This window comes from Carcharhinus amblyrhynchos, unplaced genomic scaffold (genome assembly GCF_965287045.1).
Source record: "Carcharhinus amblyrhynchos unplaced genomic scaffold, sCarAmb.v2.hapA scaffold_56, whole genome shotgun sequence".
In the NCBI taxonomy this organism is placed as follows: Eukaryota; Metazoa; Chordata; class Chondrichthyes; order Carcharhiniformes; family Carcharhinidae; genus Carcharhinus; species Carcharhinus amblyrhynchos.
The window spans coordinates 913656-936847 of NW_027649797.1; the positions used below are offsets into that span (position 1 = coordinate 913656).

The 23192-nt window shown below is 39.1% G+C and overlaps 1 protein-coding gene across 2 annotated transcripts in view; it reads right to left on the reverse strand.

The window, feature by feature from the left end:
• The window catches only part of prkcz (protein kinase C, zeta), a 480227-nt gene that overhangs the window by 204584 nt on the left and 252451 nt on the right, over positions 1-23192 (reverse strand). For both annotated transcript variants that reach the window (XM_080182477.1, XM_080182476.1), the window contains exon 9: positions 21825-22013. In XM_080182477.1, coding sequence (XP_080038603.1) covers positions 21825-22013 — 189 coding nt within the window. The remainder of the gene's footprint in view (positions 1-21824; positions 22014-23192) is intronic.

Sequence of the window (23192 nt, forward strand, 5' to 3'; positions counted from 1 at the left end):
AGAAGACAAAAGTAGGTTGCTTTCTAGCTGAACCATAGTCAAATACATTGCCTTTCAGCTCAACAGAATGACATTACTGTAAATTATACATCAGTTAGTCTTAGCTCAATTGTGGTAAATTTTCACAATTCATAGTGATGATTAAATGGGTGGAGCAGCAATAGTGATCATTAATCTGTCATGAGTATGGTGTGTTTGAGCAAAAAAAAAGCAACATCTTTCAACAAGCATACTACAATCCAGAAATCATAAGTTACTGTTTTCGGTCATAATGTAGTGTCCTAACCTCTAAGTCTTTGTAGAAGACTGACCAACTGAAAAGCTCAAGGAAGGAGGGAGAAAATGATTCAGTAACTTCCTTGGAAGAGCAATCAGCATACCCATTCTTCTGTGCCAAATTTGTTCTGTGGCTATCTTGCCTGACCTTTCTTTCTCAGACTGGATGAGATCCAGGCAGCGCAGTTGTCCATGAGGCTCAGTGCTGAAATCTAAAAGAATTGGAGAGAAGGAGGACGTGCCACCCTCTTAATTGCACTAGCTGCTATAAAGCAGGCAAATTTAAAGGTCTGACTGAAACAGGTCAGAGAGAGGATAAATGTTTAAGGCAGTCATGGACAACCTCCAGCCCGGGAGCCACATGCAGCCCATCTCAGTTCTGAGTGCAACCCATGAGACATTTTGTTTACCACTGCCCATGCTCAGCGTTGCCACATTCTGCTGATTTCCAATGTGGAGTTTTTTTTCCTACTGATCAGACTGAAGTGATATGCAAAGCAAGGGCAAGTGAAGTGAGGTGCATGCTGATTGTGCACGCTGATTGTGCACAACGGTGACTGCGAGAGCCATGCGCTCCCTCTGTGTCCAAAGTGTAAATATTTTTCTTTTTTTCCTTTGAAATTGACGATAGTTCTATTAATATAGAAATAGGGGTGGGGGATACCATGGGTGGGTGTTTCATAGGAGGAGAAAGGCATATCCCCTGAAGGGTTGGAGACATCCCTTATGGGGATTGGTGTGGATCTTTAAAATAGTTAGAGAAGTTAAAGGAGATTTTAATTCTTCTAACATTTTCTGAGTAACCCATAGCATAACCCTAGTGGAACCATCTAAAGTTAACAATTTAAATCGCTTTTCCGAAGGGTTCACAGCACAGCACAATTGCACAAAGTTAGTTAGCATTTCTGGACAATTGCCGTGCAACTGTTTAGCCGGACGTTCCAAGAGGAAATCGCTGCACATCTTTGGGGTACCTCCAAAACTGGTACTGGGGAGCCTGGAAGTTACAGCAGTAAGTAACCTGGTTGCATAAAGGGAAATAGGTGGGTTGCAGCATGTATAAAAATTTTAAAAAACTGAAGTTGTTCAGGAAGAACAAAGTACCTGAAAAGCATAATCAGTGTGTCAGGACTCAGCCTTAAGTATGATCACTTCTTTCAAAATAATTTAACAAATCAACTCTATTAACTTATCCACTGCTCTTATTGTCCACTAATTCTTCCTTTCTACTGATTTGATCTGTCCTACATGGGGGTTCGCTTATCTTCCAGTTTGCGATCTTGGTGAAGTGTTTGGACCCAAGACATGATCTACCTTTATTGCTCATCAGTTGCTGTTAGATTGGCTCAGTATTTCTAGCATTTTATTTTGAATGCATATTAATTTACAGATTTCTTAACATTTGTCTCCAAATTACTAAGTTAACTGCACATGCATTTTTCTTGCTCCTTCCAATCATGGTTGGTTATTAGATTGTATTTCTTCATCTTGCTGTGCAACCAATTTGAAATATGTAAAGAAATACACTTCAACTGTAGCTTCTTTATTGGGAGAACATTTTAATAAATAAAAGTCAACACCAGAAGGCATTACTTGGATCACAGCACCACCTGTGGTTTTGTAGGGAACCAATCTGTTCAGAAAATGTGTTAAAGGATCTTTAATCTAAGGTCAAGAACAACAAATTATCAGGGTTTGGGTAATCGTTTTGCAAGAACATAATTTGTTTCACTACTTCACAGGATACACAGCAGCCATGTAAAGTTCTTAAAATGTTTCATATTAAGCAGACATTTTCATAAATAAATCACATGTCGATAGTGGAGACGATAGCATTTGACCTCAGTTTCTTTCACTATAACTTGAAAATCTTATTGAAAGTCTCGTGGTCATTCATCTTAAAAAAAACTTATTAAACAATCATATAATTATTAAAGGGGGCAGAGGGAAATTAAAAATTATTTTCCAAATATTTCAGTCAGGCTCCAAACTTCTCTACCCCTCAGCAAATACACAGCATCTCTCATATTCATAAGCTTCCCACAAACCAACCATGCTGGAATTCATTCAATAGAAACAATTTCCTGTAACAAATGTGATAGCTATGTTGTGCACAAAAGCTTCAAATGCTGGAATTTTGATTACTTAATTGAATCACTGCTTAAAATATCTTTAGCAAAAGGGGAGGAGGTAGGAGAAGTTAGTTTAATCTAATTACTTAGATATAGGAAAGCTTCTTGTTGTTGTTTACCTTTGGAGCAGTCATCCAACCATGTGGGCTCTGCTCAAACCACAGACTGCTGTCAGACTGGAGCCTGTGGTCCTCAAGACGCCCACACAGTTGACTGGCAGCACCCAAGACAAATAAATACTACAAAATTTACAGTATATCTAAATAAATATAGGAAATAGGATTAAAAACTTTTTCTTAAAAAGGTTATTTTGAAAATAATTAAGAATGAAAGGAGAAGGCTATCCAATTGACACAACACAATTATAAATTATACATGTTCCATCTCCAAATTATCGTTCCTCTCCAAAGTCCGAGTGTAATGTCACTATCTTCCATGCAGTTCCTTGTCTGAATCTCTCCAAGCAGGTTTCTGTCCTCACCAAAGCATTGAAATAGCTCTAAGAAATGTCATAAATGCTATCCTTGTGACTGCAGCTATGCTGTATTAAACAGGCTTGGGCACAGTCAACATCATAACTCTTCTCCAATATCTTATTCCCCCACTGTCTAACTCAAGCTGCCTTCAATCTTAATTTTGCAATCAGAGCCACAGTATCTCCAGTAATAGCTTCACTTCCCCAAAGATCTATTCTTGGCTGCTCACTTACATGCTAATCCTTGGCATCATAGAATCTCCACAGTGCAGAAGGCCACTCGGTCCATCGAAACTGCACCAGCAACAATCCCACCCAAGCCTGATTCCTGAAATCCCACCTATTTACCCTGCTAATCTTCCTGACACTAATGGGCAATTTAGCATGGCCAATTCACTTAACCCGCACATCTTTCGACTATGAGAGGAAACCGGAGGACCTGAAGAAACCCACATGAATAGAGAGGTAACACTCAAACTTCATACAGGCAGACATACATGAACAGAAAGAGATCTGCTTCCACATGTATGCTGACAACCCACAGCTCTGCCTCTCTAATATTGCTTGATCCCTCTGCCTCTATATTTCCAGACTGGTTAAGGGACATCCAGTCTTGGATGAATTGCAATTTCCTGGAGTTAAGCATTCAGAAGAATCAAGTCAGTGTCTTTGGTTCCTGCCAAAACAACATATAACTGTCACAGATTTCATCCTCCTCCCCAGTCACTGTCTCTGGCTGAAGCAGACTACTTTTAACCTTGAAGTGCACCAGTGCTTCCAATGACTAACAGTTTAACAATGCAACAATAAGGAAGATAGAACAAAGAAACGAATGTAGAAATTGTGCCCTGTTAATATAGAACATGTTACTTTATTAGTAGAATCCAATTGGACTAATGTTGAGTCTCAGTTTTGTGAAGTATTTATACTGCAGCTTGCAATTTGGGAGCAGAAGCTGCCATAACAATTCCAGCCCAGCAGAATCACATCCATACTGACAGATTCCAATAATAATTTTCCAGTCCAAGTGAGCACTATGTTATGTGCACAACTGCCACTCTTGGTTAGTAACCCTGAATGCTTTAAGTGTGCGTGGGAACAGCCCCATTCACTAAAACAGAAATCAACCAATTGAGAATTTAAAATATGCTTAGAATTTAACAATGCACTATATATGATGACAAACTCCAATAGTGCATGATTTGATTCTTCAAAGGGCTTTGCACTGGAGTCCAGATTTGACTCAGATCCTTAAGAATAATGTAGAATGAAATTTTTGCTTTGTGGTGAGATTGGAGTTGTGATGCGAGCACATCTTTAAAGGTCTCCCTACTGAAAAAACAAGCCAAACGCTAACATAAGGAAAATCAATGTTTCCAAGGAACATCAAATCACTCTTTTCTCTTAGCATAAACAAGCTTCATTTCAGAAAAGAAGTGCAATATAGAATATCTGAAATAATTCCCTGAAGAAAAAATTTCAACTTCTTTAAGCTAATAAAAAAGTGCTTTTTCTATGCAGATTGAAAAGTGTGCCACTTTGCAAGAAGCTAAGGGCACTCCAGTCAATCTGGAAATTTACCCAATCACCAACCATTTGAATCGGGTTGTGAGTGAATCTAGCTGAGGTCCTTGCACAACTGAACTCAAAGACATATTCTGGAGAATTGTTAAATATTAAAGCACCCTGTATTTATGGTACTTATGCTGCTTCTTTCAAAAAAAATCAAATCTCTGAAGAAACTTGAAACATTACAACAAGAATGGAGCTCAAAAGTGGAAGAATATGTATTTGTTGAATAAAGGCAAGGGTAAATGAAACAATTTGACTGCACCCACGCCTGTGAGATTTATAGATTTTGTGAAAGGTGCTTTATAAATGCAAGTCTTTCTTTGATGTGGCAATCATATGCCAAAGATGAAATTTAATTTCCAAGATCTGCGTGCATGATGGTACAGTGGAACCGTAATACCTGCCAACTCAAGTTAAGACATAGGAGCAGATGTAGGCCATTCAGCCCATTGGGTCCTTGGCCACAATTCAATGAGAAGATGACTGATTTGATGTGACAGCTCTCAACTCCACTTTTCCACTTTATCCCCATCACTCTGAATTCCCTTACTGTTTAAAAATCTGCCATGACCTCTCAGCTCTATGGCCCTCTACAGTAAAAAAAATTCCACAGATCCAATATCCCCAGAAAAAATACCTCATCATCTGTGTCTTAAATGGGTGACCCTTTATTCCAGGATTATGCATTCTGGTCTTCCTAAAAGGGGAAAGAACCTCTCAGCAATTACCTTATCAAGCCTCCTGAGAATGTGTGTGTCTCAATATGGTCGCATCTCATTCTTCTAAACTCCAATGAGTACAGGGCCAGCCTACTCAACCTCCCTTCATAAGAAAATCCCTCTATATCCAGAATCAACCTAGTGGACCTTCTCTGGGCTGTCTCCAATACCAGTATATCTTTCCTTACATAAGGAGACCAAAACTGTTGACAGTATTCCAGCTGTGGTATAACTAGTAACTTGTACAGTTTTAGCAAAACTTCCCTATTTCTATACTCTATTTACTTTGAAATAAAGACCAACATTCTATTTGCCTTCCCTATTACTTGCTGAACTTGCATACTAGTTTTTTTGATATATTTGCCAGAATTTTACTGCCCCATCCACCATAGAAATTAGAGGTGGCAAGGGTTGGTCAATGGGAAGGTTTGTTGACCTTAGGCAGGATTTATGGTTTCAGGATAAACAAAGCCGTAAAGTCTCACAAGGACACCACGCCACGCCACCTCCCCCCGCCCCAACAACCACATCTCTCCCCCCAAAGTCCCTCAGCGTTGCTACTTTCTGCAGTCCTCCATTTAAATATTCAGCCTTTTTATTCTTAGGGCAGCACAGTGGCACAGTGGTTAGCACTGCAGCCTCACATGACAGGGACCTGGTTTCAATTCTTGCCTCAGGTCACCGCTATGTGGAGTTTGCGCATTCTCCATGTGTCTACATGGGTTTCCTCTGGGTACTCTGGTTTCCTCAAAACTCCAAAGATGTATGGGTTAGGCTGACTGGCCATGCTAAATTGACCCTTAGTGTCAGGGAGATTAGCAAGATAAATATGAGGGGTTATGGGAATTGGGCCCGGGTGGGATTGTGGTTGGTGCAGACTTGATGGGCTGAATGGTCTCCTTCTGCACTGTAGGGTTTTGATGATTCTATGATTCTTTCCAAGGTGCAGAACTTCACAGTTTCCTACATTATATTCCATCTGTTAAGCTTTTGCACTCACTTAACTTTTCCATATCCTTTTGTAGATTCTTTGCGTCATCCTCATCACTTGCCTTCTTGGCTATTTGTGTACATTATGATCCGAGTTGATGTTATAGATGGAGAGGAAAATCTTAGCATGGAATCCTGGCTCAAAAGATCCTAACTTCTACTTTATTTAGAAAATGTGGAGGAACATAATCAGGGGACCTCGAATCAGCTTTGACAATAATGAAGAAACATTGGTTAAATATGAAAAGTTTGATGATAATAAAATACTCCATTACTCCCATTTTTATTCACAATATACTCAGATTTTAAGGCTAACACAGATTACGAAGTACATCTTAGGCTATAATGGGGTCAATATCACACAGTCCCTTTAACCACACAGCCTGGCTGTGGCCAGACACAGTCCACTTTAGACCGGAGTGAATTTCACTGGATTTTTCCTCGAAAGGCCCCCAAATGATTCTTATACTCTGAGCCACCTTGTCTTACTGAACACTGTCTTCCACACAAGTATTTTCAAATTCTGCTTTCAAAAATACACACTTTCAAATCTTATTACAAATGGTGTGTATCTTCAATGGCATCCAAAGATTCCCTTCCAAATTTTATACTTCTTCCTTCAGGACTCTTATCTTGACTGACAAACTCTTCACAATTGCTTTAACTATCGATTCACAGAATATATTAAGATGGCACCAAATTTTTAACTTACCTCTGAAGTCTGCTTTCTCATTTTAAATCTGTTTACTGCAGCTGTCTCTTTAATTCAGAACACTATCAGCTTTACTCTAGAATTCTCCTGAACTCCCCTTGCTCTCCTTGTTCAATTTCTTGGTCTGTTCCCTTTACTTCAGTCTTACTAAGACATTCTCTCTGTCCCAATTCCCTGGTTGTCTGAACTTAATCTGATTCTTTGGCAAGTCTGCTTTTGTGCAGCTCCCTTTTCCTTTCTAGCTTCTGGCAAAGCTGAGAAATGCTCATTCTCCAGCCTCCTAACTTCAACGGCAATGGCTTCAACCTAAACAAAACTCAAAAAGCATTCTTACCCTAAAGGTGCCCCAAGTTGCTAAGCAACAACCTCAACTTCTCCATAGTTCAATTGCTTTTCATGCCTTACCCTTCTCTGAGCAAAAAAAAAAGCACAACTGTCTCTGAAACGAAAACCCTAAGCTGCAAACATCTTTGTCTAGCATGAATCTATTAAAGGATTATTTCCTTATACAGCAACACTAAATTAAGCCTGCTTGAAACTATATCTTATTCCTAATATTTAAAATTACAAATATATATTCCTCAAAACTACCACTATTTTCCTTACATCTAACGTATGCAAACTTGGCAATAGTACATTCACTTCCCTTGCCCATGTCATGAGTATATATTATAAATAATTGCGGCCCCAGCACTGATCCCTCTGACATTCCACTAGTTACAGGTTGCAACCCTGAAAATGCCTCCCCTATCATAAGCCTTACTTGTGACTAATAAATAAATAAACTTATATACAATGCCCAAAACTATGGGCTTCTACCTTAAGTAGTTTTTGTGATGGAGCTTATTGAATGCTTTTTGGAAATCCAAAATATTACATCTACTGGTTCCCTTTATCTCTCCTGATCTACCATCTCAAAGAAATCTAATAAACTTCTCAGGCATACGTTCCTCTTCACATTATGCTGATTTTGTTTGCTTATATTGTGAATTTCTAAATGCTATCCTATTTCATCCTTATTATAAAGGGGAAATCAATGTTAGAATCCATTATAATTTCCCCAGCGACAGATGTTAAGCTAATTGACCTATAACCAACTTTTTGTCTCCCTCCCTTTTTGAACAAGCACATTGGCAGTTTCCAATGTTCAGGGACTTTGCTGGAATTTAAGGATTCTTGCAACATCACTACCAGTGCATCCACCATCTTGGTAGCTACTTTCTTTAATATCCTAGAATGGACTATCAAGTCCAGGAGATTTATCAGCCTTTAGCCCCATTAGTTTCCCTAATACCTCTTCTAGTGATTGCCACTGTAATCTAACCGCCCCCCAAAACACACACCATCAACCTCTTGATTATTTTGCGTTTTTGGAATGCTATTAATGTCTTCCACCATTAAGATTGATGCAAAAGCCAGAATTTTACCACACTGCCTGCCACGGGAATCCAAGGGGGCAAGGTATGGACCTTGAGCGGAGTTTTACAGTTTTGGGATGAGTGAGACCGTAAAATCCTCCTCAAAGTATTTATTTAACTCCTTTCTGAACCGGGGGGGGGGGGGGGGGGGGGGGGGGGGGAGGCGGCTGCTGTGCTCGCTTGGTCCTTCTCTTCCTTTTTATATAAATGAGTTCTTGCTGTCTTTTTTTTAAAGCTTTACTTGCTAATCGACTCTAAGTTTATCTTCTCTGTCTTTATTATTTTTTGCTCATGCGTTGTTGGTTTAAGAAGCTTTTCCAATCCTCTGGCTTACCACTAATCTTTGACAAATGGTGGACCAGGGCCCATAACTGATATTTTTCACACTCATGAGTTCCCAATGTCAGAGTTGACTAGAGGTCATATACCCACCCACCTATCTCTTGCCCCTCATCCCAAAAGGAAAGGTGAAAACTGGAGGCTGAGCCATTACTAATTTACTTTTGACATATTTCCTCACATTTCCAAGTGGCACAAGTGTTAATTTAGGACACCTGGCTACCCAGCCAACTGTGAAGATAAGAAACAACAATGCAGTGGCAGGTAAATATGAGCATCATTCTCATAAATGACAAAAAAAATTAAACATTTAAACTAAAAAGTTAGCACCTTTCATATACAAGGGACATAGGAAATTAAAGTAGGAAACAACAATTCATCCCCTTAAACCTGCCCTGCCATTCAACTTGATCATGGTTGATCTGCAGCCTCACTCCACTTTTCTATCCATTTCCAATATCCCTTGATTCTCAGAGATCAAAAATCTATCAATTTCAGTCCTGTACATATTCAACAGTGGAGCATCCACAACCCTCTGTGGTAGACAGTTCTGAAAGATTCATAACCATCAGTGAAGAAATCCCTCATTTCAGTACTAAATGATTACTCCCTTACTGTAACATTGTGTCACCATGTTCTTAATTCCTCAAACTGGAAACACTCTGTTATCTGTCAACCCTTTTTAGCAGCTTGTGCATTTCAATGAAATCACCTCTCAATCCTTCTAAATTCCAGAATAGAGGCCAAATTTACTCAGCATCTCATTGATGGATAGCCTCCTCATCCCTGGAATCACACTAGTGAGCCTTCACAGTAAAGTCTCCATGGCAAGTATATCTTTCCTTTGCTATGGAGACAAAAACATGTTGGCCACTCATTTAGCCTGGTCTATATTCTTTTCAGACTCTGTCTCTTCCTCACAGTTTACACTCCCACCTAACTTTGCATTATCACCAATTTTAGGTACACTACTTTGTCTTTTGGATTTCAAAACTGAAGTTACGCACACTGACTAATGTACTGAATTTTCAACGAGGTTTTCAAGCAGCCTAAGAGAATAGAAGTTAACTGGCTGTCATGTTCTAATTCACATTCAACATGATTAGCACATTACTAAATGGAAACAAACTTTATCATTTCAAATTGTATCCTTAGAACAAATGTAGCTTAAGATTTGTGTGATTTTTGTGCCACAATGTTTTGCGTAGGCTAGTTATAGCAAAGCACAGTTTAAGTTACTATTTGTACTTTGAGCATGTACTTTTTTTCCCTTCCCAGATTACTGGGTTACAGTGAAAGTTAAATTCAATGTCAAAAGCATTCTGAATTGCTGCATGCACAATTCAATTCTGCACTGTACTGTAAATGTATTAGTCAAGCACTGGGAACATAACTTTCTGACCATATTAAAAATCCTTTCTCAGCAACATAGAGGTTGAATGCTGAAAATCCCAGCACAAGTTTCTTCTCCTTGGTTCTTGCAGAAAGTATGAACTCATCCTTACACAAGCTGCCAAACATTCATCACAGCTAAGGCAAGAAGCCAAGTGAGATACAAGATTGGGATCCAAGAGCAAGAGAAATAAATTCCATGCATAAATATTGAAATAACTCTGTTTGGATCCATTTTACTTAAAGGAATAAAGATGCTGCAGTATGTTAAATGTTCTGCTGTTGAGGTTTTTGATAGCTGTGAAATATAGCTTCTAGTAAGCCAACAAAACAGGATACGGGCTCATTAAAGCTGGAGATGAGGTAGATTCCCAGAAATTCTTGGTAGTTAGATCAATGTCCAGCTGAACTGTAATTGAAAACAGCTGTTTCTGCACATTTTTCTTGCTGTTTGCTTTATCATAGAAATGTACCCTTTGACACTCACGCAATGTTAACATCCTACATAAAACAGGTCCAAAATTTAACATTGTGAAATCATAGAATCATAGAAACCCTACAGCGCAGAAAGAGGCCATTTGGCCCATCGAGTCTGCACCGACCACAATCCCACCCATTTCCTACCTCCATATCGCAACACATTTACCCGCTAATCCCACTAACCTACACATCTCAGAACACTAAGGGGCAATTTTTAGCATGACCAATCAACTTAACCTGCACATCTTTGGATTGTGGGAGGAAACCGGAGCACTCGGAGGAAATACGTGCAGACACGAGGAGAAAATACAAACTCCCCAGAGACAGTGAGCCAAGCCGGGAATCGAACACAGGTCCCTGGAGCTGTGAAGCAGCAGTGCTAACCACTGTGCTACCGTGCCACCCGTTTATTACATTTTAATAAAAAATTGCTTGCATCACTCTATACATGTTGTGACTGCTTTACTAAGCCAGGAAATTTTCTTCTTCCACACTGGTTAAATTCAAAATTGTGGTTTTCCGTTTTCTAACTGAAAAAAAAACCATTAGGTGGTGGGACTGAAAGCAAGAAGTGGGGTGATGGAAGTTAATGCTAATAGAGAGAAAAGTAAGGAGGAGAAGCGACAAGTGAGAGAGGAGATGGGCTGGGTAATTGTCAGTTACGTGCAGGGAAGAGGAGGTCAGAAGACCTTGAGGCCAAGTTTGATCACCAAACAGGCTTGCAGGCAAAAAATGATCAACCGCAAATAACCTGCTGGGTAACCATGGCAAACATAAAGAAGCCAAAATACATTACAGCACTGTATATCTAAAATCACAGCATTATAAGCCAATATGAAAACTCTAATACAATATATTGAACAAAAACACCAATATTATATTTCATCTGTAAAGACTTGAGGATTTGCAGTTAACATCTTCTTCCAAATGGTTGATTTACTGATTTTTCTCTTTTTTTTTAAAATGCCAATTTCCATCCTACATCTGCTAAAGCCTTTGACTGCAGTGTGGTTTCGCAGGGACATACCAGGTTATTTTCTCTATGCTGCTCCCAACTGACATAATATTCACAGAAGATATTATGGGATAGTAACTGCATGAGGTAGAAAGGTTTTTTGCTCTGAGGCAGCAGGTTGATACACCAAAATATTGCATCACTGAGCTATCCTCAATGCATGGAATATTAACTTGGAAGGTTATCTTCTGTACAGCATGTATTAAAAGTTACATACTTCAGAAGAATCACAGCTTAGTTGTCAATAGGAAAAGCAAACTAAACTGATGCTGCCATCTAGTGATGGGCAAATAACTTAACTGCAATCGATCCAAATGAGAGAAAAAGAATTCCAAACAGATTGCCAATTCCACTCTGTCCTTTGTAGGCTACTGGTGCCAGGAAGTCACAAGTAAATTCAAGTTAATGAGTTTGATTTCCATTCATTTCAGCATGAAGCAGTAAACATTAATTTTCTAAGATGTTTTATTATTTATCTTCTTATTCTCTCTGCACCCTTTTCCACTAGTCAAGAAACTAGGCGTCTGCAAATGCTGCTCACTACTGGATACCCAGGAGATCTGTAATAGCAGTCTCCAGTGACTCAGGATTTTTGTTTAATCCATAGGATGAAGTACCTGGCATTCACACATTTTCTCTCACCTGGCCTGAAAAACGAACACATCTGATACCAGAAACACCGAAAAATTGTAGGACTCATTCAAAGTCCAACATATCACACCATCTTGTATTATCAAAGCCATATTTCAACAATTAACTGATCAACATTTTTATGACAGCTAACTTGAAAGCAGAAGTTACTGTTGGCAACATACTTGTATCAAGGTTCACTTTCTTAATTCGCAACAGTGGTGTTTACATTGCCATCAGTAATCCCTGCCTTTCACTGATTAAGTGCAGAATAGTATTCAGAATCACCCATCGAAAATTATCGAAGCTGTAACTGATTTATGTACTCAGTTGCCTAACTCTTTTTGAACTCTCTATACAGAATGGCCTTGCACAATCCTCACTTGTTTTACAATGTTGATCTGTATTAAAACTCCACTGGAAATCATGACTCACATTGGAATGCGATATCATGGGTGGCGACATTCCTCCAGTCGCTTACTCAAGTGATCACACTTCTACGTCTTGGTGTACCCAATTTTTAAACACACGTTCTCACACACTGTCAATAAGCACCCAGTTGGCAGCTAGTTAGCTGTGGACTATCAGAAGGTTTACTATTGAAGTCTCTTATTAGTTTGTACAAATGGTTTTGTGGATAGAACTCTGTTCAAAGGGTATAACATAAAAATCCATTTTATGATTGTTTTTTGCTTTGCTAAGACCTTATCTGAAGTATTCCCTGAAGTTTTGGTAAACCGATTTCAGAAAACATTTTCAGTGACCGGAAAGGTACAGCTGAGCCCATAACTTAAAGGAATCCATACAAGTAAAAGATTGATTAGCACAGGTCATTTTTCTCTCTAGTAAAGATACTTTGATGAAATACAGTAAGTATTCGAAGCTTGTTTTTCTGCATGTATAGAACTTAAACATAAGTGGCATATTTAAGAACAGCATAAGAAAATAGGAAATGCAGGAAGAATATGATTTTAGTCGAAGGGTATCATGTGAAACAGAGTATCAGTATGGGTGGCGGAACAAGAAAACAAAATAGGTTTCTGTTAACAAATGGGATTCAGGTCTAATCAAGGGAATACTGTGATTAGGTAGTTTAGTTTAGTTGGCCGACACAAACAGCATGGCTTCAATTTCCATACCAGCAGATGTTATTCAAGAACCTTCTCAATCTTGCTCCTTGCCTGAGGTATCATGACCCTCATGTTAAATCACCACCAGCCATATCTCTCTCTCTCTCTTAAAAAAGGGGGAGAGCAAGCCTATCGTCCTCTGGGACTTTGGCAACTTTCAATTCATTCAGGTGATCTAGACAGGCCAAAGGTCTTTCCCACCTAGGACTGCTACTGTATTATACATTTCAGCAAGAATCACCAACTAACAATTAGGAGCAAGCGTAGCCAAAACAACACAATCCAGGAATCAAACTTGGATCAGCTGGAAGGTGCACTGATACATTATATGAGCAATGTCACTTCAAACTTATAAGTATAATATAAACAAAGCACAAAAACATAAAAGAAGAAAACAAATCAAGAATACGCAATACAGATAATCTTAATTTCCCTCTCCCCACAAGAGGGTCCCAATTGCAGATTAAGTTTCTCCAATGACAAAGCTTACTGTTTGATTTATTATTGTCACATGTATTAGCATACAGTGAAAAGAATTGTTTCTTGCGCACTATACAGGCAAAACATACCGTTCACAGAGAAGGAAATGAGAGTGTGCAGTCATAGCTAGGGTGTAGAGAAAGATCAACTTAATGCAAGGTAGGTCTATTCAAAAGCATAATGACATCAGGGAAGAAGCTGTTCTTGAGTCGGTTGGCACATGACCTCAGACTTTTATATCTTTTTCCCAACAGAAGGTGGCGGAAGAGAGAATATGTGGGGTCCTTAATTATGGCCGGCTGCTTTGCCGAGCCAGCAGGAAGTATAGACAGAGCCAATAGATGGGAGGCTGGTTTGTATAATGGATTGGGCTACATTCATAACCTTTTGTAGTTTCTTAGTTGGTCTATTCATGTACATGGCTTAGCACCAGTAAAGAAGTCAATCTAGAAGTGGTTTAGCCAAGTGCTGGATGAATATATAGCAATTCCCAGCCAACAGTAATTTTTCCCAACTTAGATGCCATTGGATTGGCACCAAGGTCAATACAAAACGCCTGGAAAAGTTAGGACCAGCTGAAAGGAAAGCAGTACTCAGCCAGTACTAACTTGCTCTCGTTATCAGATGCTGCCGGACTGGCAGTTACATCAATCCGAAATGTTAACTTCCATTAAGGATACATGCAGGCTGGCACTCAGTCTCTGAAGTGAGGAACTCCAGATGAAAGCAGAACTTTAAAAAAACCAGGTTTTCATAAGAAGAAAAAGAGCTACTTAAATTTACATAATTGTAGGAATTAATATTTTTCAACTTCTACATGCAATAGAGTACTTTGTTCTGATAGCACTCTCCCTCAGCTTCTCTTTATCTTTAAAAATTGATGTAATTTATGCATAATTACTTAAAATAATGCTGTGAATCAAGGGTTGACTAAAATTATCTGCAAATGTAGTATATAATCTGATTAAGATTTGCTTGAAACATGCTTTGAAAATGCATATTTCAGATAATAAAGATCAAGATATCCAATTAATTGTAAATCACACTTGCATTACCATAGATAGTTTAAAAAAATCTGGCTAGTGATTAAAGCAACATAGCTTTATCCCAAGGAGGTGGCTCACCGTGCACGGGATCACAAATGTTAATTCACTCCGCCCAACAACTCACTTCTAAAAACAGAAGGCATGGTGAATCCCATGTTTGATGCCTAGTTTGTCACGTGGACATGACCAGAGATTTGAGAAGGAAACTGTCTGATTTTTGACATTTTTACAATTACAGGTTTTTCTAAGCAAATATTTGGACATGCTTTTCCCTAGTGCATTAAAAAACTTAAACGTGTTCAAAGTTATAGGCTAAATCAAACAATCCATGAATAGCTGTAATGGAAAACGGTCAAGATACTCAAAGAACATAGAACAAAAAGGTATTATTCAATTAGATGATATCCTTCTCGAAAGAGCTGCAATAGTAAACTTCAAGATGGGAATTTGCTTGGTAGACCAGGATTTTACAATGCCATACATATAAAACTTCTTAAAATTTTAAACCAGAGATGCATTTGGTAAAGTCAAAGGGCACAATCTTACTGGCCACTCACGCATGCTCCCAACGAATTTAGCATCTAGCCAAATCTTCATTCACTGCAGCGGGATGGGAAAATTCTGCCAGTGTGAAAGGCCATAACATTCCAGCCAAGGTTTTTGAGGGCAATCTTATTTCCCAGTGGGTAAACAGAACAATTTACAGTTAGTCACAGCTTTCACCAGATTTATTTTCTGATTATTTTCTGGTAAGATATATCTTCGCTTTTTCACCAGTGGTGTAACAATAACTTGTAGTAATACAGTGCTTTAATGCCGAAAGATGATTCCAGGTACTTTACACAGCGTACCAAAATATGGCTATTTTGCCAAAAAAAGGAATATTCAGAGGGGTGGAAGGGTGTATTTTACAGGGGATCTCTTTGGAAGAAAAATGGAGTCGAGAAGTCCTGAGCATGGGGTCCAGTTAGCTTAAAGCGTACCTTCCTAAGTTAGACTGAAGAGGGATAGAAGCAGTGAAGAAGTTTACAGAGTTGGGAGGATTTAAAAATAAGAATCAGTTTTTAATTCCAAGGTGTTGGAGAACTAGAAGCCAAGGTAGATCAGTAAAGGTGGGCAAGGGTGAAAAATGAGTTGATGGGGTGCAGAATAGGATATGAAAAATTTTTTCAAAGCTAATTTTTACTTAGGGTAGATAATAGGAGCCTATTGAAATAAGCAAATCTGTAGATGACAAAGGTATGGATGTCAGTTGTGGTGATAAATGCATTGCAAGACAGTGATTTAATGGCGTAAGCAGTCTGAGTGATCTAAGTAGATTTAGCATTGAATCAATAATACAAGACCAAGAAAAGTTTAGTTCAGCACAACAAACAACTAAAATGAGCAATGCAAGTGTTGAAGAAGACATTCAAACCAGCAGGGAAACAGTGGCTTTTTACAACATGACCAATAAGCAGGCAGGCAGACAGCACTGCGGGGGTCCAGGGCTGGCCAGCAAATGGGGGGCTGACAGATCGGGGTCGCTGCACATGCAGAGTCATGGAACTATCAGACTCTGAATCACGATTGTGACCTCTGCAGTGCACAAAGTGTGAGAGATTCCTGCAAATTCAGCACTCAATTTTTTTGGGACAACCAGACCCATGATCTTTGTGCGAGTTTAGTCACAGCAAAAACTCTTACCGTACAAAAATTGAGGAGAGTTCAGAAACTTCCCGAAGTAAATCTATACCACCCCCAAACAACTGACAACATACAACTGGTAAGCTATTAGTATAAACATTCATACTAATAACTGTACAGTGGTAATATAGTATCAAATACAAAAAAATTCTGAAATAACTTCATATTAAACTGGAAGTAGGAACAAAGTGACAGCTTCAAACTAGTAAATGGCAAATTGAGAGCTCACGTCAAACCAAGAGTGATCAATGGACTTCTGGATAGGATCGTGAAAATATTAACAAATAAACGGCTGTTGTGAAAAGGTAAACATCGAGTCTTTCTGCAGGAGTCAAAATGGGCCAAATGATTTTGCTTATCTGTATCTACTTTGTGATACAAGTATAAATTGGACTCCAAGCAATGAAATACACGTTGGGGATGATCTTACCAAAAAAAAAGTCCTGAATGAGCACAAAAACAGGAGATATTCGCACATTTTTTGGGGCGACTTAAAAGTCAAATCTTACCTGACTCTGGCAAAAAATCTTGACAAACTTTAAAATCACCAGCAGCGGGAGAGGATGGGGCGTAAATCGCCCAAAGGCTAGCTGACAGCAACGGGGTTGCAAGTGCACATGTGCAGGTTTCTAAGCAGACAGCACAGAGACCTGTCAATGCCTCTGCTGCTATAGCCAGCCTCTGTAGCTGATCACCTCCCCACTCCCCCACCAGGCTCTGCTTTCCGCCACCCCGATCTTATCGCAGCCCAAACCACCAGCCCCCTTCCATTACGGATCACTGTTGCAGTGTGCAGCGATTTCCCCAACGCACTACTGATCACTACTATAAAGTGTGCAGTAGCTGCCCACCTACCAAAACAGCCCGCCTCCTCAACACTGCCTGGTGGGCACTGCCAGTGTGCCAGATGGCACTGCCCAAGGGGCATCCCACCCCTATCCACGACATCCCAGGGGGGCCACAATTGCCTCCAGTTCTACAGGCGGGACCAGTACATGTGGCCTCCATTGATGGGGGAACCATATGTGATACTCACTGGAGAGAACCTTCCCCAGAACTTTCTACAGTGGCAAGTGAGCCAAGACGATTCAGTTCTGAACTCGCTAAATCCATTCAAATTGGTTTCTGAATAAATTTAAATATTATCAGCCGTGTCGGATACTCAGTGCCAGTAAGATTGAGAGGGCTCGAAATGGAACCTGATTTCTTGGCTCTTTCACAATCTTACCAGCTTGCCCAGCTCATAGGCTGGTGGGGCTCAATGGCCCCCATCTTATGTTTTAAAAAAGACATTATGAATATCGTCAACTAGAAAGAGCATCTTGCTCCTCTGAGTCCTGATGCCTCAAAAATCTATTTTTAAAAATGTTACCTTTTGAAAGGAGCCCTTTTACTTCACTGAATTCTCATGCAAAATGGAAAAATAAGTCCTCACCAATGGCACCACAGACTGACAGCATCCAGATTCATTTCTGTACTCACTGGCAAGATCAGTTTACAATCTCAATTAAGGTACTGAGGAAAATAGTTCAGATACTTCCTTACAGTGATTAAGGAAAGTCACAGGGAGATTCCAGATAGACTTGTATGATCCCGTGCATGAGTTGGCAGCAGGTTCTTTATTATAATTGTTGAATAGACAAATACATCCAGGTTGAGAAATGGACGAGTAACATAAATATATAGCCAGAAAAATCAGTATGGTTTCATCAAAACCTTTAAATGGACAAATATGAAAGAAATAGAATTAACCAAGTTATTAACATATTAGCAATCACATATGGTAATAGAATTCAAGGCAGGATAATGCAGCTCTGAGGTGCTTTGTAGCTTGTACATGCGCAAGTGGCAAACAACAATAACATAACTATAATAGTTGCAGCAGCAGATTACCTGTCATTCATTACTATCATGAAAATAGTTTTCTTTTAGTTCCAAAATGATGCGTCAAAATAATTTATGGATTGATCACAGATGTGCAGGATACCAGAGATGCAATTAGAGGCTAGAAAGCAGCTATGGCAAAGAAAAGTGGAAACCAGGAACAAAGGAGGCTACAATTCTAATAGTATATTTAGCACATTTTCCAGCTTTTGGAAAAGACTGAAAAAAGGACATTAGAGATGAATGCAAGGTATGGACTGTTAAATCATAGTAGCTTCCTTTTCACTTGCTACTGACTTCCACTTGAGATGCTGAGAGCATGAGATGTTAAGGGCATAAAATGTAACAAGAGGAGGTTGATTTTACCTCTTTTAGTTTCTATCTTCATTTCAACATTAGTTGTCTCATAAAACTACTCTCAAGTCTAACGACGTGCATGTTGGAAAACCTATAAAGCCCTATATTGGTATTTCCATAGAACCATAGAATCACTACATTGCAGCAGGAAGCCATTCAGCCCATTGAGTTGCTCCAAAACAACATTTTGCCCATCACCTCATCCTATCCCCATAACCCTGCACTACTCTATCTATACACATCTTTGGACACCAAAGGACAATTTAGCTCAGCCAATCCACCTAACCTGCACATCTTTGGACTTCTTATCCTTGCTTACCTACTTAAAAAATTACAATGATTTGTAGTCTGACAAAAATCAGAAAAAGCTAATGTGAAAGTACAGTAGAAATGTTTTTAATTTCTTCCACGCTAAAGTAAGTCACATATTGTTTGTAGCATATGTTAGAAATTTCAGAAATAATTATTTCTAGATTGTTAAAAATTGTTAACATAAAACTAATATCAGCAATATGAATAGACTACAGCAGTCATTCATTCAATTTAGATGACTTGATTCAAATCAGTTGATAACTAATGAGAATTAAAGTTTAAGTCCATTGATTAGCATCACAAGTAGGCTTACATTAACACTGCAATGAAGTTACTGTGAACATCCCCCAGTCAGCACACTTTGGCGCATGTTCAGATACACCAGGGGAGAATTTAGCATGGCCAACACACCTAACTAGCACATCTTTCTCAATGTGGGAGGAAACCGGAGCACCCACAGGAAACCCACGCAGACACTGGGAGAACGTGTAGACTCTGCACAGGCAGTGACCGAAGTCGGGAATTGAACCCGGGTCCATGGTGCTGAGGCAGCAGTACTAACCACTGTGCCACACAAGTCATCAACTCTATAAAAACAGAACAAAAGTATCTATGTTTTACATGGAATCACTTAAATACATAATTTCACTGTAGGCATTTCTGAAAAAGTACAGCTTTTCTGCTCTTCACATTTCCAGGAGGAGGACACATTTTGAATGCTTTTTGTAAAATAATGACAGAATTGTCAGCACGGAAAAACCCAACCATGTGTTGGTGATCTACTTTGCTAATCTGGGACAAACCTGTGGCTTGCTCACAAGCTAGCTCTGGAAATTTATCATTGGTATACACAACGCAAGGTTGGCTTCAGTCCATCAAACAATGCATGCATTACAAAAACAAATACTATTCTCCATTAACATCTTCTTATACCAACAAACTAAGCTGGGTTACAACTGGTTTCTAACAAGTTACAAATTTTAAGATTCCATCAGTAAATTTATTTTAATATAACCATACAAGATAGCTTCAGCTTTATTTTAGTATGATTTATGATTAAGAGGGAGAAGAAAGCAGGATTTTGCAGATGATATATTTCTCACAGCAAGAGAAACTATATCCCGATGAGAGGAACCCTCTCCACATCCACCCTATTATCCCTCATGATTTTAAACATTTTGATTATGCCGGCTCTTACTCAACCTAACTCTGGTAGATACAAACCTAACCCCTTCAACCTTTCCTCATAAGACAACCTGCCCATTCTTGGAATTAGTAACCCTCTGAACTGTTTCTAGCACATTAACATATTTCCTTAAATGACAAGACCAATAATGTACACAATACCCCAGATGTAATCTCACCAATGCATTGTACAGCTGAAGCTGAATTGATTATGTAATCAATTCCCCTCAATAAACAACAATATTCGATTGGTTTCCTAATTACTTGCTCTATCTGGTACCAGCCTTTTGTGATTCATGCACTAGGATACCCAGATCCCTCTGCAATCTCTCAGTATGTAGACAGTAAGCTTATTTTTAATTTTTCCTAACAAAATGGACAATTTCATATTTGCCCACACTATTCTCAAGTCTCTTAAAAATTGTCTATTGGGACAAAGCTTTCGATCATTCTTCAAAACTGTCTCTCTTTTTGTACGCTATCTATTTTCCTCCAATTAGGTCTCAATAAATTACCAGGACACTTTTCTGGAATGTACACCATATAAATGCAAGTTATTATTGTTGTCATATTACAATTACTTTTAAAGGCTAAGAATGCATTTAGTGTTACATTACTTACCATTTTAGTACCTTTGTGATTTCCAGTTACTTTTTCTGAAGGGCTGCAGTATAGAACTCCAGAATCTTTTTTAAGTATGAAACAATCCTAAATATTCAACTTAGTCAGAACAACGTGTTCCAATGTTTTGACATTTTCACAATTTTGAGCTTGGTCTAATTAATTCCTTAAATATTGACAAATATGTTGGCTTTCACATTAGGTACAGTTCTTACACATTGAAAATATTATGGCAAATTTCACCCCCTCATTCTTAATTTTCTTTCATATTCTCTTCCATGCAATGGCTCATGCTAGGATTATGCTTCCAGTAGGCAAAACAATCTTCGAGAATCTCACCCACATTGCTATGTCATGTATGTACCTTAACGTAGGCTACTTGACTGCAGGATGCATCTCACACGTTAAACAATAACCTGCACATAGAATCCCTACAGTGCAGAAAGAGGCCATTTGACCCATCAAGTCTGCACTGACAATCATTCCACCTAGGTCCTATCCCCGTAACCCCATGTATTTACCCTGCTAGTCCCCCTGATATTAAGGGACAATTTAGCATAGCCATTCCATCTAATCTGTACATACAACTGTAGTCATTGGATAGTGACCAGGAGTATAAAACTTCAGGTGATTTGCCATTTCTCCCTCTATCAGTAAAGGGAGATTGCAGGACCTTGCTCCCTCAAAGACCAGAGAGCAAATTTGAATAACATTTATGAAATGAGTCAGTGAAGTATAGAATCAAAAAAACTGAAAAAAATTCTGAAATAATTATACTTTCAATGCCAAAAATCTGCGGTATTCCCCAATTAAATACAACAAGAAAGCCACACCAAAACAACTTTTCCCTACATTACAACAGTGACAATGTGTCAAAAATATATAATTAGCTGTGAAGCATTGTGGGCCATTGAGTTTGTGAAAAATACTTAATAAGGTAAGGTCTTTCTTTTCTTAAATGAATAAACTTTACCTCATCATCATGGACCAGTTCCTTCTTTACCACTTTCATTGCATAAATACAGTCGTTTTTCTTCAAGCGTACAAGGAGAACTTTAGCGTAGCTGCCACGTCCAATGACTCGTATAAGGTCAAAGTCTTGCAAACCTAACACTGAAGAAATCTTGATTCCGTCAACACCATCAACCACTGGCTTGAGATCCTAGAACCCCAAAAAATTGACACAGTTCAAGTATATTTGGTAGTTCAAGATCCCTAAAAACTAAAAACAAGTATTAGTTAAAAGGATGAAGCAATATGAAGTATCTGGTGACATGATGATCTAGTCAAATCACCAGATCATCAGGGTTACTGTGACTTCTCTTTGTGCACACCAGATCAATATAAGGCAATACAGGATCAATGAACCAGTTGGTAAGGAGGTTATTTAGTCCATCATGCCTGTGTTAGTTCTTCGAAACATACCAAATAAATAGTCAAACACAACTACTCTGCACCTTAGCTAATGATTAGGCATGGCAGCACAGTGGTGAGCACTGCTGCTTCACAGCTCCAGGGGCGTGGGTTCGATTCCTGGCTTGGGTCACTGCCTGTGTGGCGTTTGCACATTCGCCTCGTGTCAGTGTGGGTTTCCTCCGGCTTCCTCCCACAGTCCAAACGTGTGCAGGTTAGGTTGATTGGTCATGCTAAAATTGCCCCTTAGTGCCCTGAGATGTCTAGGTTAGAGGGATTAGCAGGTAAATATATACAGATATGGGGGTAAGGCCTGGGTGGGATTGTGGTCAGTGCAGACTCAATGGGCCAGATGGCCTCTTTCTGCACTACAGGGTTTCTATGATTCAAACTTTCAAGTTTGCTGATGAAACCACCAGAGTGGGTCAGATCTCAAACAATGATGATATGGACTACAGGGATGATAGAGAGAATCTGGTAAAATGGTGCAACAACAGTAATCTCTCCTTCAATGTCAACAAAATGAAGGAGACAGTCATCAGCTTCAGGAAACGTAGTGGTGAATATGCCCCTGTCTACATTCATGGGGATGAAGTAGAAATTGTTCACAGCTTTAAGTTTTAAGATGTCCAGATCACCAACAACACATCCTGGTCCTCCCATTCCAACACTATGCTTAAGAGAACCCACCAATGCCTCTACTTTCTCAGAAGACTAAGGAAATTTGGCTGCTATGACTCACCAACTTTTACAGATGCACCACAGAAAACATTCTTTCTAGTTATATCACAGCTTTGTGTGGCCCCTGCTCCACCCATGACTGCAAAAAACTACAAAGGGTTGTCAATGAAGGCCAGTCCATCATGCAAAGCAGCCTCCCATCCATTGACTCTGTCTACACTTCCCACTGCTTTGGAAAAGCAGCTAG